The following is a 17,156-nucleotide window of genomic DNA, read 5'->3' as shown; positions in this document are numbered from 1 at the left end:
TTAGCCGGGCGTGGTGGCGGGCTCCTGTAATCCCAGCTACTCATGAGGCTGAGGCAGCAGAATAGCTTGAACCTGGGAGGTGAAGGTTGCAGTGAGCCGAGATCACGCTACTGCACTCCAGCCTGGGCGACAAGAGCAAGACTCTGTCTCAAAAAAAAAAAAAAAATTCAAATATCAAAAGTAATTTTACTAGAGTATGTAAGCCGTGTCTGTTTTCTTTACATTAAAATGAAAAAGTATATTTTTACCAGGCTTAGGGGTTTTGTTTGTTTGTTTAGAATTAGGGCATAAAATGTCAGAAAAAAATGCACAAATAAGTTTAAAATTAGTTTTTGAGAAAGCCAGGTCAAAGTGTAGTAGAGGGCCCTGCAGATGTAATTTTGGAGAAGGAAACAGGTTTTATAAAGCAGCCCTGTGAAATTTGATGCGTCAGTACTGGGTTTTTCTCCTGTGTAAGCCGCACCTGTCCCGGGAGCCCCTGGGTATAGGCTACTTGAGATGTCACATGCTCTACCTGGAGAAACACAACATTGGCAGGTATTATTTTTTAGCATCTTGAAAAAGTGCTAATTGTCTCAGATTCTGTTAAAATATAAAGCTCCATTTTTAAACAAGCGCCATATGCTTTGTGCCTCTAGCAAAGTCTTCCCACATGGTTCAGGGACTTTTAAAACCCTACCTTAGATGCAACACCTCTAAATTAGTTAAGAAAGGAAGTGAATAAGTTGGCTTTTAATAGTAAAATGCACAAACAAAATTCTCAAGGATTAATTTGGAAGCTGGTGACCCCAAGTTAATTATATGCTTTGGCCTCCTCTAAAGCAGTGGTCCCCAACCTTTTGGCACCAGGGATCCGTTTCTTGGGAGACAATTTTTCCACAGGACCAGGAGCGGATGGTTTTGGGATGAAACTGTTCCATCTCAGCAGATCATCAGGCATTAGATCATCAGGCATTAGATTCACATAAGGAGTGCGCAACCTAGATCCCTCATGTGCACAGTTCACAATAGGGTTCCACTCCTATGAGAATCGAATAATGCTGCTGATCTGACCAGAGGGGGTGCTCAGGTGGCAATGTGAGTGATGCAGAGCAACTGTAAATACAGATGACGCTTCGCTCACCCTCCACTCTCCTCCTCCTGTGTGGCCTGGTTCCTAACAGGCCAGGGAAAGGTACTGGTCTGTGGTCCCAGGGGTTAAGAACCCCTGCTCTAAAGAAAGGTGGTAGCACAAAGATACTTAAAAATGAGTATTTTATGGCCATCCTGTGGGTTATTTTGGACTTTTCAGAAGTTCTTAAATAATCAATTGTTCTTTCTCATAACCAGAGCAAGCACAGGCAGTCAGTCTGAGTCATAATCTATCTGAATCTGTAGAAATAAATTTGTCCACACAATGAAACCCTCACATACACTGAGTGGGTACCACTAACATGGGGCTTACCCAGGACAGAAGGAAGGAGGGAAGAGTTGAAGAGTAAAAGAGAAGATATGACTCGATTTTCCATTCTTCCATTTGTATCTGCTTAAGCAAATCATCTCATTGCATTGATTGAGTTTCCTCATCTGTAAATGGCAATAGTCATGTATCATCCTAGTGGCTGTGAGAAAGAAGTAAAAGCACATTTTAGAAGCACTTTGTATATTTAAAGTCTTATTCTAATACTGCCTATTACTGTTTCTTTTGTCAGAGCAACAATTCAGTCATCATTAGATTTGTGTGGATGTGTAGGGGCCTGAAATCTTCAAGCTGGACTCTAAGATTAGAGTCTCCCAGCCACCAGCTGGTGTGCAAGGCTCTGGAGCTATGAATGGGTTGCTGGGGTGTCTGAGGCAGTAACCTCTTAGTCCTGCCAGCAGCAGCACAGGCCTGCAGTCGGTCACTGTAGTGTGCCCTACAAATAACATTTTCTATACGAGTCTTGACTTTAGAAGGGTGGGGAAGCACCAAGGATTGAACAAAGAGATGAGATAGTGTCTGAATCCTCACAGCCACCCTACATCTCCCATGGGTCTGGCGTTAAATCCTACATTCTCGACAGCCAGCAGATTTTAAACTTGAGGAGACAAATAGGTCTCATCCACATTTGCTTGAGAAGCATCTGCAAAAGCTCCTGCATCAGATGTACACACGGTCCTACAGGCCCGAGGGCAGCCTATGTCCTGAGTGCCTGCCAAGATACCCGTAGCCCTGTGACAGTCCCACACACAGGACCTGCACCCACGGCCTTCACATCTTACCTTTCCTGCTGAAAGACATCCTTGCTGTGGCTCCCAATGCTGACTTATTTCTGATATAAAAGTCTGATAGGAACTGCTAGTTACATCATTATCTGAGTGGCCTCTCTTTGCATAGCCTAGGGGTTAAGGCATGGGTCCTGGAGTCAGACCGTCTGGTTCTAATGCAGGACCCTACTAATATACTTTCTAGGTAAATAATTGTGCATCCAGTTCTTCATCTGTAAAGAGGAGTCAATGTGAGGGTTAATTGAGAGAAACCATGTCAGTAGTTCCTACAACTGAGAATATTTACCCTGGATGGCTTATTAAAATGCAGTTTGCGCCCCCTGGCGTCCCAGCGTTTTTAATTTAGTAGGTCTGGAGTGGCCCTGAGAATTTTCCTTTCTCAAGTTCCTAGGTGATGCGGATGCTGAAGACGCCGGGGCCGAGCTTCATGACCACTGAGCTATGTAAGGGGCTTAGCCTGGCGTGCTATCAGCACACGAGAAACGTTAGCCATTACTAAGAAGAATAGGCAATGAAGATTTGCCTCACTAAAAGACCTCCCAGTTGTGTTCTATTTGAAAATTTCTCCCCAATAACCTTGTTCAAGTCGAGGAATAAAAAATCTGTTTCCTTTCAGCTCACTTTTCTTTGATGTGAAGACACGTGGCACGACACCTGTTTCTAAACACAGCTACTTGATGTATTACTTTTGGCAGCTCTTGCATATTTTTTCACCGCCAATAAAGTTATTGAAATTGAAATATACCATCTGTTTGAGAGTTTGTATCAAAAAGACAGGTGACAAGGTTGCAGGTAATGACAGAGTCAAGCTGTTCCCACAGCAAAGGGCTGTTCCTAGCTTCCCCATCTGCCAAAATTGACTTCATTTCTTAGATTTGGCATTTTTGAACCAATATGTTCTTCTGGAGCAGGGATTAAAAATCCAATATCACAAAACCAATTGGTTTTACCTGCAGCAATATTAAAGACTATGGAGAAAGAGCCCAACGAATTTCCCACCATTTGGCTGAAATAGAACCAGCAGAGAGAAAGCAAATTCCATCAGATGTACATATATATGAAAATGCGTATATACATAATTCCAAATCTGATAATTAAAATGTAGATGTACCTGTGTGTAGTGTGTACCTGACTTTTTTCTTAATGTTTGTGAAAAACAGTTCCAAAAGAACCGCCTACTCCCACTGCGCATATGAGCGTTTCCTTCGCGGATCAGGGGTTGGCAGCCCCACCCCCGGAACGCACCTGGGCGCAGCCTCGATCCCGCAGGGTCCAGGTGCAGAGGCACCGGGATGCACACAACACCTTTCGACGCAGAGCTGGGGAAGGGGCCAATAGGAATGGATGCTCCGACAGACGAAGCCACGTGAGAAAAAGGACGAGCCCAGGGCAGCTTTGAAGCCACGTGGGAAAAAGGACGAGCCCAGGGCAGCTTTTGCTGGAGGGACAGGGGTAGTGTCACAGGGGGCGAGTGGAGTTGCTGGGGAGGATACGATAGCATGTGGGATTTGAAGGTGGGGAAGATTCCGTCATTTTCCTGAACACCTAACAGTGATGCAGTAGGCTTTCTGGACGGGACGGGACCTCAGACACAATAATCCATTCTGCCGTCGCCACGCAGTGCCTTTCGACCATTCTGTTTCAGCGCTGGGAGGAAGGAGAGGCATGCGCTCTTGCTGAAGGTCGCGCGGGGCTCACCGTCCGGTTGCCAGGAAGTCTACTTCCTCCACGTGGCAATCGCCGCTGCTCCTCGGCTCCCTGCCACGCGGCTGCCCCGACTGTGCCTCAGCAGGTCTCTCTGGTTCTGCCCGCCTTCGCCCCTCGCCAGGCATTATCCCTCCCCGCTGCAATCAGGGTCCGGCGGATCGTCTTCACGCCTGATCTTGAGGATGGGAAAGGGAGACAGATATTTCTTACCTTCTCCTTCCTGACTACTTAAAGCCAAACATATTCCCAGCCGAAGATGAGAGTTGCTACCTGAAATGCAAGTTTGCGAGCAGAAGGCCACTCGAATCCCCACTTGACCAGGCCTTAGGAGGACGGTGGAGTCCTGGAGAGCTGCCCTGGCGCTGCTGCAGGGATCTCCACTGTGTCCCCCAGTGCCTCAAAGCTCTCCTGGGCCTCATTTTCCCCTCTCATGCCTGTCTCACGAGGCCACTCACAGCCTGGCCTCCTCTCCCCAAGAAAACCTGGCAAGATCTCCCCACCGTACTGGAAACAAAAGCCTGGACGGGAGGTGTATGGGGACCAGGAAGTGCCAGCTTAAATGGAAGGAAATGGAGGGAACACAGCTGAAAAGCTTAGCCAAGTGGTGCTTTGCTATACTATGTTATCTATTTTTGCATGTTTGAAATTTAACATAATAAAAAGACTTTTAAAGTTGGCAAAAGAAAAAGGGAAAGAGAACAGAGAAAGATAAAAGAAATGAGAGAGAAAAAGAAGGAAGGAAAAAAGAGAGAAGGAAGGAAGAAAAAAGGAAGGAAGGAAGGGAGGCAGGCAGGAAGGGAGGGAGGGAGGGAGGAAGAAAGGCTTTGGCAGGCCAGACACTGATACTTCCAAGCCTCCTGAGGCTGCCCCAGCGCGCCCCCTCGTGGTCGCACATAGAGTTGTCCTACTTGGAGAGCAGAGACAAAGGTTCTTTCCCTCATCCTCAGTAAGTTCATTTTTTTTTTTTTTTTTTTTTTTTTTTTTTTTTTTTTTGAGACAGAGTCTCGCTCCGTCGCCCAGGCTGGAGTGCAGTGGCGCAATCTCGGCTCACTGCAAGCTCCGCCTCCCAGGTTCACGCCATTCTGCCTCAGCCTCTCGAGTACCTGGGACTACAGGCGGCCTCCACCACCGCTGGCTAATTTTTTGTATTTTTAGTAGAGACAGGGTTTCGATCTCCTGACCTCGTGGTCCGCCTGCCTCGGCCTCCCAACATGTTGGGATTACAGGCGTGAGCCACCGCGCCCAGCTGAAGGTCAGTTTTTAGAAGCCCATTCTTCACCTACCGGGAAAGGAGAACAGAGTGGGATTTTGTTTGAAATTTGTCTGTACCTTGACTGGTGTAGCTCGGGGGTGGGAGGATGGTTTTTCTTTTCCCCATGCTTGTCAGTGTCACAGACGTGAAGTCATCCTCCCCAAGCCACCGTCCTCACCACAGAATCATCTTTCCCTTGGAGTCTCAGCTTCCAGTCTCGGCTCCACTGGTCACTATTTTGCTGAACTGGAGCTTGTCGTGACTGTATCTGAGCTTCCCTTTCATAATTTCCCTGCCTTCTTGCCAGGCGTGAGGATGCTGAGGGAAGCCTTTAGAAAACCTTGCAGTAAACACAATGCATGGGTGGCCACGTGTCCGCTTTGCTGAAAGCACCTTCTATCTTTTGCGTGGACACAGCTCACTGAAGCCTCTGCCAGTGCACAGCTAGCCACACCATGGCGCACAGCAGCACACAGCCTGGTCACACTTTCCTTAGTTGATTAATCACACTTGAGTTAGAGATGAAGATTTACCTCCTGACACTTGCACAGCCTCCCAGTTCCAGGGTGAGATCATTTGGAAAGGAACTAAAACAAATACCTTGAAACGGTTCGGTTCCCAGCTCTTTTCTTTCGCAGCTTTAAATTCATATTGCGGCACCCATTTCTCACCGTGAAAACCGCTGGAGATGGTAACTGCTGTTACTCCAAGAACACCAGCAGAATATTTCTTGTTCACTTGTTACCTTTTACTTAGATCTTAGTGCCCTAGTCCCTTGTAATAAAAGCACTGTTGATTCAGATATTAACAACAGGACTGTGACCAAAATGCTAAATTAAAATATCTAAGACAGGTTGTTGTCCAGAAGCCAAAATAATTTTAATCAGATTCAACCACAAGACATACACATTAAAAAAAAATACCTTGCACTATTTGTTCCTTTAGTTAAGCATGAAATCACTCTCTGTAATTATCATTGTGGGGAAAATCTAAGTTTATAGCATAGAGAAGAGTGCAGATGAAGGATTCACTATCAGCTAAGATTGACAGGCACATGTATGCATGATAGCGTGTTTTTTCTCAGTGATCCCTTATTCTGTGCTCCAAGAGGAGCTTAATCCATTAGGGCTTCCTACATGCATGTCATGGTTCCTGCCATCAACAAATTTGCAATTTAATCCAAGAGACAGAAACCCCTAAACTTGAAACAGTGAGGGAGATGGAGTTAATTTATCAATGCCCTTCTTTTACCACACATTGCACATTACATTTACCAACTCTGGGGGTAAATATGTAATTACCTCCATTTCACAGATCATAAAATTGAGATAAAGAAGGGTCATAATTTTGGTCTGAATGAGAGATAATTCCCACTTATAAATTAACACACCAGGTTTCTGATTTTTATAGCTCAGATAAAGTTTGGATACCAGTGCCCACCACTGAGAGATGAACCCATTCTGGGTGTGTTTGGGAAGGAAGACCAAGGATTGGTTGGGTCTAAACTGAGGTATAGCATCACCAAGACATTGCCACTCCCAGGTCCTCTAAGCCTGCTCTGAGGCCTCCTGGCTTCTTGCATTGCCCACATTCCTCTCAGTGTGAGTTATCTGTAACAACGACCACAAGGAATTTAGAAAAGAGAAGTTTCTTACAAGAAGAGGTGCATCCAACAGCCAGATATCCAGAGTGGATGAATGGTGCAGGCTGGATTTCCCCCAGCCCAGGCGATGCGACTTCAGACCTGAGCTACTGAACACGCTCTTGCCACGTCAGTGAGACAAAATTAAAATTAACATTATATTTATCTTTTTGAAAGTGAAAGCAAGTTTATCGAGAATGTAAGGAATAAAAGCTCATTTCATTTACTTTTTTTTTTTTTTTTTAAGAGACTGGGTCTCACTCTGTTACCCAGGCTGGAGTACAGTGACACCTTCTTAGCTCACTACAGCCTCGAACTTCTGTGCTCAAGCAATCCTCCTGCCTCAGCCTCCTGAGTAGCAGGGACTATAGACGCAAGTCTGGCTCTTTTTTTTTTTTTTTTTTGTAGAGATGGGATCTCTCTATGTTGCCCAGGCAGGTCTTGAACTCCTGGCCACAAGCAATCCTCCTGTCTCTGCCTCTCAAAGTGCTGGGATTATAGGCATGAGCCACTGCACCCAGCTAACATTGTATTTTAAAGGGCCTTACCTTTGGGGAAAGTTCCCTTCTCCAAAAATCTGTGCTTCCAGAAGTAATAGTGTAGCAGCCCCCACAGTTATCCAAGATGTTACCATTAGGGAAAACTGGGTGAAGGGCACACAGAATTTCACCATAGTATTTCTTATTATAACTCCATGTGAATTTACACTTATCAAATAAAGTTAAACAAACAGACTTACGATTCTTTTAAAAAATTAAAACTTAAAAATGTATACTTAAAATTTGCTGAGAGGGGAGATCTTAGGTGAAGTGTTCTTACCACCAAAACAAAATGATAATACTAGAAAAGTGGCAGGAGGGAGCTTTGGCAGGGGGAGTTGGATATGTTTTTGGCCTTGGTGGTGATGGGTTTCTGGTATATTGAGAGGTAAATTTGTACAGCTTTTGACATGTCAGTCATTTCTCGATGAAGTGGGTTTTTTTTAAAGCTAAACAAATATTATAGCAGCAGCATCAACTATCACTTATTCATCTACTCAACAAGTATCCATTGGACACTTACTGCATGCCAGACACTGTTGTCGGTACTGGGAGATAGCAGAGAATGAAACAAGCAAAACCTTTCTCTTGTGGAGCAGGATTCTAACGTTAGTTGGCTAGACCAAGGCTTCGTTCCGACAGGTTGCTGAAAACTCAAGCTATTACTTAAACGCTAACTACAAAGTTTACTTCCTCAGTTTCCTCAGAGGAGAGCTGATTAGGTTTTTCTGGGCTGCTTGACAAGACTCAGACAATATTTGTGATTACGAAGCTTTGTCCCAAGTGGTAAATAAACTTGTTTAGAAACACCTATAAAGCTTAAACGCCTGCTTTCTTCAATGCGTTTGGAAACTCTAACTCCCTTCTCTTTTGTACTTTTGCTTGCCGTCCACTACAGAGTGTCCAAGCACGAAGCTGTGCACACAGTCGCTCTCCGCAGAGATGCTTAGGATGTGATCCATGAATCGCAAATCCCAGCTAGTGCTCACAAAGACGGACATTTCTCCCCAAGACCATTCCAGTGCCCCAGAGGTCCACAGACATCCAGGAAGATGCAGCCAGCAGACAAAGAATGGCAGCCACCGAAGCGCTGAGGGGAGCCCTCCCGGCCATTTCTGTCCCAGCTCCAAGGGTCTCTCCACCATGGCCTGCAACAGCACGTCCCTTGAGGCTTACCCATACCTGCTGCTGAACACCAGCAACGCCTCGGACTCCGGGTCCACCCCGTTGCCCGCACCCCTCAGGATCTCCTTGGCCATAGTGATGCTACTGATGACGGTGGTGGGGTTCCTGGGCAACACTGTGGTCTGCATTATTGTGTACCAGAGGCCGGCTATGCGCTCGGCCATCAACCTGCTACTGGCCACCCTGGCCTTCTCTGACATCATGCTGTCCCTCTGCTGCATGCCCTTCACCGCCGTCACCCTCATCACCGTGCGCTGGCACTTTGGGGACCACTTCTGCCGCCTCTCAGCCACGCTCTACTGGTTTTTTGTCCTGGAGGGCGTGGCCATCCTGCTCATCATCAGCGTGGACCGCTTCCTCATCATCGTCCAGCGCCAGGACAAGCTGAACCCGCGCAGGGCCAAGGTGATCATCGCGGTCTCCTGGGTGCTGTCCTTCTGCATCGCGGGGCCCTCGCTCACGGGTTGGACGTTGGTGGAGGTGCCGGCGCGGGCCCCACAGTGCGTGCTGGGCTACACGGAGCTCCCCGCTGACCGCGCCTACGTGGTCACCTTGGTGGTGGCCGTGTTCTTCGCGCCCTTTGGCGTCATGCTGTGCGCCTACATGTGCATCCTCAACACCGTCCGCAAGAACGCCGTGCGCGTGCACAACCAGTCGGACAGCCTGGACCTGAGGCAGCTCACCAGGGCGGGCCTGCGGCGCCTGCAGCGGCAGCAACAGGTCAGCGTGGACTTGAGCTTCAAGACCAAGGCCTTTACCACCATCCTGATCCTCTTCGTGGGCTTCTCCCTCTGCTGGCTGCCCCACTCCGTCTACAGCCTCCTGTCTGTGTTCAGCCAGCGCTTTTACTGCGGTTCCTCCTTCTATGCCACCAGCACCTGCGTCCTGTGGCTCAGTTACCTCAAGTCCGTCTTCAACCCCATCGTCTACTGCTGGAGAATCAAAAAATTCCGCGAGGCCTGCATAGAGTTGCTGCCCCAGACCTTCCAAATCCTCCCCAAAGTGCCTGAGCGGATCCGAAGGAGAATCCAGCCGAGCACAGTCTACGTGTGCAATGAAAACCAGTCTGCGGTTTAGGGGATCGGGGGCCACAGAGAAGGGGCAGCTGAGCCCCAGTCCCAGGATGGGTCTGTCCTGCTCTGTTTCCTGGCATGTTGGTCATAGTCTGCACTTTGTGGTGGCTATTTAAGCACAAAGGTACTCATTTGTAATCAGACGAGCTGCAGCTCCCAAATTTCAAATTTTGGCAAGATGAATTATTTTTGTTTCTCTTTGCAGAAGAGCCAAATATGGGGCTGATGGGAACTGCAAAGTCATTAAGGCAAAAATGGAGTGGGCTGGGGAGTGCAGAAGTTGGGCAGAAAGGGAGGAAGCAGGCAACAGGGAATGAAGCTGGTTGAGTGTGGGGCAGGAGGACCAGTCAGTCACAGGAGCTTCAACCTGCCCTGAGAGCCCTCTCTGCACCTGCTCAAGAGAAACCCTGAGAAACCCCAGTAGGTGTGAGCTCCTGGGTGTTCATTCATTTTGTTTGACACCAGGGCTCTTCAGCTATTGATGTTTGTGGTGTGTGGGGACTCACATGAGGTTCTTTATGTTGATCAGATGTGCATTTCTTCCCACGCCTAAGTATCTTTTCTAGAAAGAAACCAAAATCACACGGGGAAGCAGAGTGAGCCTCTGTGCTTTGAGCTCCCTGGAATGACGCATGGGAGGCCTCAGAGGCTTGAAGCCCAGAGAAGGTCCTGGGCAGCCCAGCTGAAGTGAGAAGCACATCCGGGAACTCCTGCATGTCCCCAGCGCCCCCCACCTGTTGGGCCCACCGCGTCCCTGCACCCTGAGGCCACTAGGCCTCCCTGTCTACTGGAGAGCCCCTTGGCCCTTCCCTCTTTCCCTCCACCCCTCTCCCTGCCTCCCTTCGATTTCCTCCCATCCATTTCCAGTGTGCTATAGCTCACCCGCTGAGCAAGCATCTGTAGCGACCTGCTTTCAGTGTCAGCAGTGAGCAGGCTGGGCTTAGTTTACACATTTCCTTTGGACACCCTGGAGCTCCAGAGCCCTTTGAGCCACCAAATCCACTTCAGCACTGGACCCGCTGCAGGGGCAGCACCAACGAGCCCAATTCTCGGGGTCCCCATTGGTCTCTGTGTTTCTCCTACCTCATTCAGATCCACTGCTGCCATCCTGTTTACCTACTGGGACCAGATCCCAGAAGTGAAGTTGCCCAAAGGGGGCTTCTCTGCTTGTGCCCTATTCGGCCACCACCGGGGTCCCCACACTGGTATATGTGGGTCCTGAGTCCAGGGCATAGCACTGGAGCCCACTGAGCTCTCTTTATTGTTCCAGATCTGAAGAGGGTGGGAAATTTAAGGAGAGATTTAGAAAATCTGATTCCAGGTCTGACTCTATCAGGAACTAGTCATGTGACCTTGTTCGTTTCTCCTCATTTCTCTGGGCCTCAGTTTCCCCATATGCCAAATGAGGAGGCCGATCTAGATGATTTCCAATGTCCCCTTTCATCTCTCAAACACTCTGATTCTGAAATGTGTGTTTCCTGTCTATAGTCATCAGATCCCCTGCATTCATTTATTCACCCATGCAAAGAGCATGCATTAAGTGCCTACTGGGTGTAAGGCACTGTGGGGGAGATAGTGATGACTGAGGCATGGGCCATGCCCAAAAGCAGTTGTCTGATTTATCTCAGGATCATGTAACGCAAATTCAGCCTAAGAGCACAGAAGCCCCATTTTTGCTTCACTTCCCATTTCTTTCTAAACTGCATTAAGAGCCAGCTCCTCCTTCTCATACTTTCTTCCTGCAGTAGTGGTAACATGGGCAGAGAAGAAAGGGGGATGAAAGGAAAAACATAATTTCCCTTAACCCTCCTCTTCAGCCCAGAGGAGGGTTAAGAAGATAATTGACACTTGCTCCCCCTCACCTCCCTCCCTGTTTATACCCAGATGGAGAGAGAGGGAGAAGATGAGCAATTGATGTGTGACCGATGGAGGTGGGTTCCATCAATTCTGTGTCCCCAGGTTCCCCAGCAAGGTGGGGATTTGCCTTCAGCTCCATGGATCAGGGCTGTAGGGCCCCAGCAGTGCCCAACAGCACAGCCGAGCCACCAAGGGGACCAAGCCTGTGGGCACCTCCCCTCTGGTGGGCAATTCGGATAATTCTTCAGGAGCCTTGAACAAAAGAGAAATCACAACTAAATAAATGAAGGTACCAAAATTTACATCAATCAGTGTTATATGATGTATGTTGGACAGTAATATATATGTTTCAAAGTAATAATTTTGTATATATTTTAAATAAAGTATTATTGCTCTTTCAGTGTATAAGCCTATGTTCTTGCCAAAATTTGCACCAAGACCATACATATTAAGCCCAGGATCCAATACCCAATACCCCTATATCAGTTTGTTCAGATTGCTGCAACAAAATGCCTTAGATTGGGTAATTTATAAACAACAGAAACTTATTTCTTCCAGTTCTGGGTGCTGGGAAGTCCAGGATAAAGGTATAGGTAGATTCAGTGTCTGGTGAGGGTTCGTGCTCTGCTTCTTAGGTGACGCCTTGTTGCTGTATCCTCGCATGGCAGAAAGGGAAGGGGCACTCCCTCAAGCCTCTTTTCAGGGGCACCAATCTCATTCACCTCCCAAAGGCCCCATCTCTTAATACTATCACATTGAGTATTAGTTTCCAACACATGAGCTTTGGAGACACCAATATTCAGGCCATAGTGATGCCTGAATAAGACAAAAGACTTCAGGAAGTCTAGAGCCTGAAAGTTACTAGCAAAGCTGGAAAGACTAAAGATAAGATGCTGCTAAATCACTCCAGCCAGTTAGTCTTCTCTGACTTGCAGTGTGCCACTTTCATAATCCTATCTGGCCTTGCTTGTACTTTTAACGAACTTTGATTTCCTAAGATATCAAGATATCTGGTTCTGGTCTTCTTCCCTGAGACTCGCAGGATAAGCACTGCTTCATTGTTTTATTTTATTTTATTTTTTTGAGATGCAGTCTCACTCTGTCACCCAGGCTGGAGTGTAGTGGCATGATTTTGGCTCATTGCAACCTCCGCCTCCTGGGTTCAAGCGATTCTTCTGCTTCAGCCTTTTGAGTAGCTGTGATTACAGGGGTGTGCCACCAAATCTGGCTAATTTTTGTATTTTTAGTAGAGATGGGGTTTCACCATATTGACCTCCTGACCTCAGGTGATTTGCCCGCCTCGGCCTCCCAAAGTGCTAGGATTACAGGCGTGAGCCACCGTGCCCAATCCATTGATTTATTATTATTATTATTTTTGCATCTTCTCTCTAGTCCTGTGGTTCACCCAAACCCTGGACTCTGCATGAAGTCTGGGCAGCTTAACAACTAAATTGTCCTTGTAGGGCCTTGGGCAAGAGCTAGAAACTGGCTGACCATGATAATAACCCTGGAGGCAGACACTGGCAATCCTTGGGAGATTCTTGCCTTAAAAATGAGACACAAGGAAGTCTCAGAAGTGTCCTCCTACTTGTAACTACTCCTGCAAATCTGCCACCTTTTCATCTTGAATTGTAGTCCCCAAGGTCAGGTTGAAACAAAATCAAAGGTTCCCTAGGATGTTCTGATGACCAAGATGAGCAGCAAATACCTAGATCAATTCTTACTTTGCCATACTGAGCCCTGGGTGTATTTTCCCTGCACACAAGTCATGGTGAGTGCTTTTTTTTTTTTTTTTTTTTTTTTTTTTACTAAAAAAACCTTCTGCATTAAGTGTTTTCAACACTGCTCAGCTCCCTTGTTCATGTAGTTGGGAACTTTGGCCCCAGAACCCTCACATTTGCAGGAGTGCCCAGTGCTCAGTTTCTGCTCTTATGGAAACACAGGGGATGTGGAGTATGTGCTTGAAACAGGACAGTCTGAACCCCAGGGTACCTCGCTGTCTGTGGCTTTCTGGGCAAGGGACACGGCATTCCTGCACCCCACCTGCCTCATCTCTGAAATGGCAGAAATACTCCCAGCCGGAAGACCACAGTGAGGAATAAACAAAATCATGCACGTAAAGGATCCAGTCCAAGGCTGAGTCCATGGTAGATGCTGAAGACACGGAGGCATTAGAGTTGCCCTGCCAACCTGCTGATAGCCAAGGTTTGTTCTTTTGGGGCAAGGGTGGAAAGTTCTTTGAGAAAATGGCTATTTGGTCATTCTGGAAAAAAACAAAAAACAACAAAAAAGCAAGGAACTCTCTAGTGGAAAGCAGCTGGGTGTCCTGTAATTCAATTCAATACTGACACTACCTACCTGGAGTTAGAGTCAGATCCCACAGGTTGAGGGCTTGGTCTCACAAGACTACCACCCCCATTTCAGATGCCAATCACAAGTAGGTGATCACCTGTGTTTCTGGCCCACAGACTATAAATGCGAGTTTCTCATAACCCCCTTCTCAGGTTTGATTAATTTGCTAAAGTTGCTCATAGAACTCAGGGAAGAACTTTATTTATGTTTACCCATGTATTACTGTATTACTCTGTTCTCACACTGCTAATAAAGACATACCCAAGACTGGGTAATTTATAAAGGAAAGAGGTTTAATTGACTCACAGTTCCACAGGTCTAGGGAGGCCTCACAATCATGGCGAAAGGCGAATGAGGAGTAAAGTCACTTCTTACATGGTGGCAGGCAAAGAGCTTGTGCAGGGGAACTTGACTTTATAAAACCATCAGATCTCATGAGACTTATTCACTACCATGAGAATAGTATGGGGGAAACCACCCCCATGATTCAATTATCTCCACCTGGCCTTACCCTTGACACGTGGGGATTATTACAATTCAAGGTGAGATTTGGATGGGGACAAAGTAAAACCATATTAATTACAAAGCTATTACAAGGGATACAGGGCAAGGCATGTGGGAAGGGGTGCAGAGCTTCCACGCCCTCTCCTGGATCACCACCAGGGACCTCCACACGTTTAGCTACTCAGAAGCCCATCTGAACCTAGACATTTTCAGGTTTTATGGAGGATTTATTCCATAGGCATGACTGATTACATCATTGGCCATTGTTGATCAATTCAACCTTAGCCTCTCTCCCCTCTCTCTTCTCATGAGATTTTAGGGGTGGAGTGAAAGTCCCAACCCTCTAATCCTGCCACAGTCTTTCTAGTGATCAGCCCTCCTCCTGAAGCCACCTAGGGGCCCCCAGCCACCAGTCATCTCATTAGCATACAACAGACACTCTTACCACTCTGGAGATACTAAGGCCAGGAACCAGGGGCAGAGACCAAATATATAATATCACAGACTCGTTCCTCATCCTCACGTGGTCTAGGATTTCAGGGTTCAGTTGACACTAGCACCACATCCACAGAAGCCAGGAGCATGAGTTTGGCTTTAAAGAGCAAAATTCTGCTTGCTGGCCTCAACTGCACCACTTCACTCCATTCAAAACTCTCCCTAGGTTGTAAGCTGGCCTCACAGGGCTGCACAGAGGGATGAGATGGATGTGTGATGCAACCCATTCCCATGCCTAGAAAACACAGCCTCTGGTGCACATCGCTGCTCTCAGGGCTGTTCTGAGGTCCCCAGGGCACTGTGGAGCCTGTCTGGGAATGCAGAGAGGCAAGAGGAGGGTGGAGGCAGATTGGGTAAAAGGCTGCTGTAACAAAGACAGCCAACACTAAGGGGACTGAAACAGACAAATTTTGTTTCCCTCCGATTAATAGCCCAGGCAGCCAGGCGGGTGCCCTGCTCTGTATGGTTGTTTAGGATGCAGTTTCCTTCCATCTAGTTTCCCACTGTCCCCGGGGCACTGTCCTTATCTTTATGGTAACTGGGCTGCAGCCACTTCCATGTTCCAGCTCATGAGGTGGGGAAAGAGGATGGGGGAGCATGTGCAATAAGACACCCCAAACTCCACCCTGGTCTTCCACCACCAAGAGCAGAGGCTTCCGGCCACACCTAGCTGCAAAGGAGCCTGGTAAATGGAGTCCCTCATCGGGAGGCCATCTGCCCAGCTGCAACCTACTGTGGAAGAAGATGGGAGCCCGGCGCAGTGGCTCACATCTATAAGGACAGCACTTTGGGAGTCCTAGGCAGGAGGATAGCTTAAGCCCAAGAGTTCAGTTAAAGAGCAGCCTAAGCAACATAGTGTAGACCCTGTCTCTACAAAAAAAATACCAAAATTAGCCAAATGTGGTGGTTCACACCTGCAGTCCCAGCTACTCAGGAGGCTGAGGCAGGAGGATCACTTGAGGCTAGGAGGTCAAGGCTGCAGTGAGCCATGATGGCACCATTGCACTCCAGCTTGGGCAACAGAGAGAAATCCTATCTAAATAAAAAAAAAAAAAAAAAAAAAAAAAGATGGGAAGGATTTGGTGGACACCTGGCAGTGTCTGCCAAAACATTACACAATTTTTAAAAACAGGAGATCCTAGCAACACATACAAATTACAAATTTCACAAAGGAGCCTTTGTTTATTGTAAAGTAAGCGTTATGTCTAACACATCAGCCAAAGATGGTTGCCTCTCTCTTTACCCCAGCCCCCAACATACACAGTCCTACATCCAAACACAGAAAATGCATGCATTTATGCCTGTGGTAAGGAAAAAAAGGCACCACATTTAACCTTTTAGACACAAACAATGGGAGACATAAAATAACTAGACTGAAAATCTGGAGCCATAAGGAGATGAACTTTGCCAGGATAAGAAAAAAAATTACTATTTAAAATAACAAACAGTCAACACTGATTACGATCAACTCTGCCCAAGAATTTGATTACATTAAAGGAAGGAAGGTAGTTTCAATGCTCTGGCTGTTGAAAGGTGGAGGCTGGTGGCCATGGCACAGAGGGAGCACCACAGAGTATGGGCGGGGTTCAGGCCAGGGCACCATAATTTAACTATTCCAGGGGACGGAGGGCTTGGGAAACTTCACTGGCAGGTCAGCATCTGGATTCTGTAAGAATAGAAAGCCGGGCGCGGGGGCTCACGCCTGTAATCCCAGCACTTTGGGAGGCGGAGGCAGGCGGATCACGAGGTCAGGAGATCGAGACCATCCTGGCTAACACAGTGAAACCCCGTCTCTACTAAAATACAAAAAATTAGCCGGGCGTGGTGGCGGGCGCCTGTAGTCCCAGCTATTCTGGAGGCTGAGGCAGGAGAATGGCGTGAACCCGGAAGGCGGAGCTTGCAGTGAGCCGAGATCGCGCCACTGCACTCCAGCCTGGGCGACAGAGCGAGACTCTGTCTCAAAAAATAAAAAATAAAAAAAAAAAAGAATGGAAGGATGTTTGTACGCAAAAGCATGGTGTGTGCATGTGTGCGCGTGCATGCACAGGTGTGCGCATTATTATGGGCTGGTGTCCAAGGCTACTTTAGCAGAGAGTTCCAGTTTTCTTTCTGCTGTCTTGCCCCTTCATCTGGGAGGAGCAGGGAACAAGGTGTTCTAGGAATAGGAGAGGTACCAGAGATTGCCATGGTCAAAGAAGGAACCAGTAGGAGCTGCAGCACAGACTTCTTTTAGTTAGTCTGATAAGAACGGAAAGAACTTATCTGTGTGAGAAACACTTAAGACCAGAACTTTACCTTCCGCA

General features: G+C 47.4%; 1 protein-coding gene across 2 annotated transcripts in view; it reads left to right on the top strand.

Moving 5' to 3' along the window:
* GPR45 (G protein-coupled receptor 45) overlaps positions 1-10,427 on the top strand; it is an 81,300-nt gene extending 70,873 nt beyond the window's left edge. For both annotated transcript variants that reach the window (XM_030828006.1, XM_030828005.1), the window contains exon 2: positions 8,286-10,427. In XM_030828006.1, coding sequence (XP_030683866.1) covers positions 8,348-9,649 — 1,302 coding nt within the window. In that variant the 5' untranslated portion in view covers positions 8,286-8,347 and the 3' untranslated portion in view covers positions 9,650-10,427. The remainder of the gene's footprint in view (positions 1-8,285) is intronic.
* Positions 10,428-17,156: the final 6,729 nt, after the last annotated feature.

This window comes from Nomascus leucogenys, chromosome 14 (genome assembly GCF_006542625.1).
Source record: "Nomascus leucogenys isolate Asia chromosome 14, Asia_NLE_v1, whole genome shotgun sequence".
Taxonomy (NCBI): domain Eukaryota; kingdom Metazoa; phylum Chordata; class Mammalia; order Primates; family Hylobatidae; genus Nomascus; species Nomascus leucogenys.
Note: the sequence above shows the minus strand (reverse complement) of the source record. Positions and strands in the feature narration are given on the sequence as shown.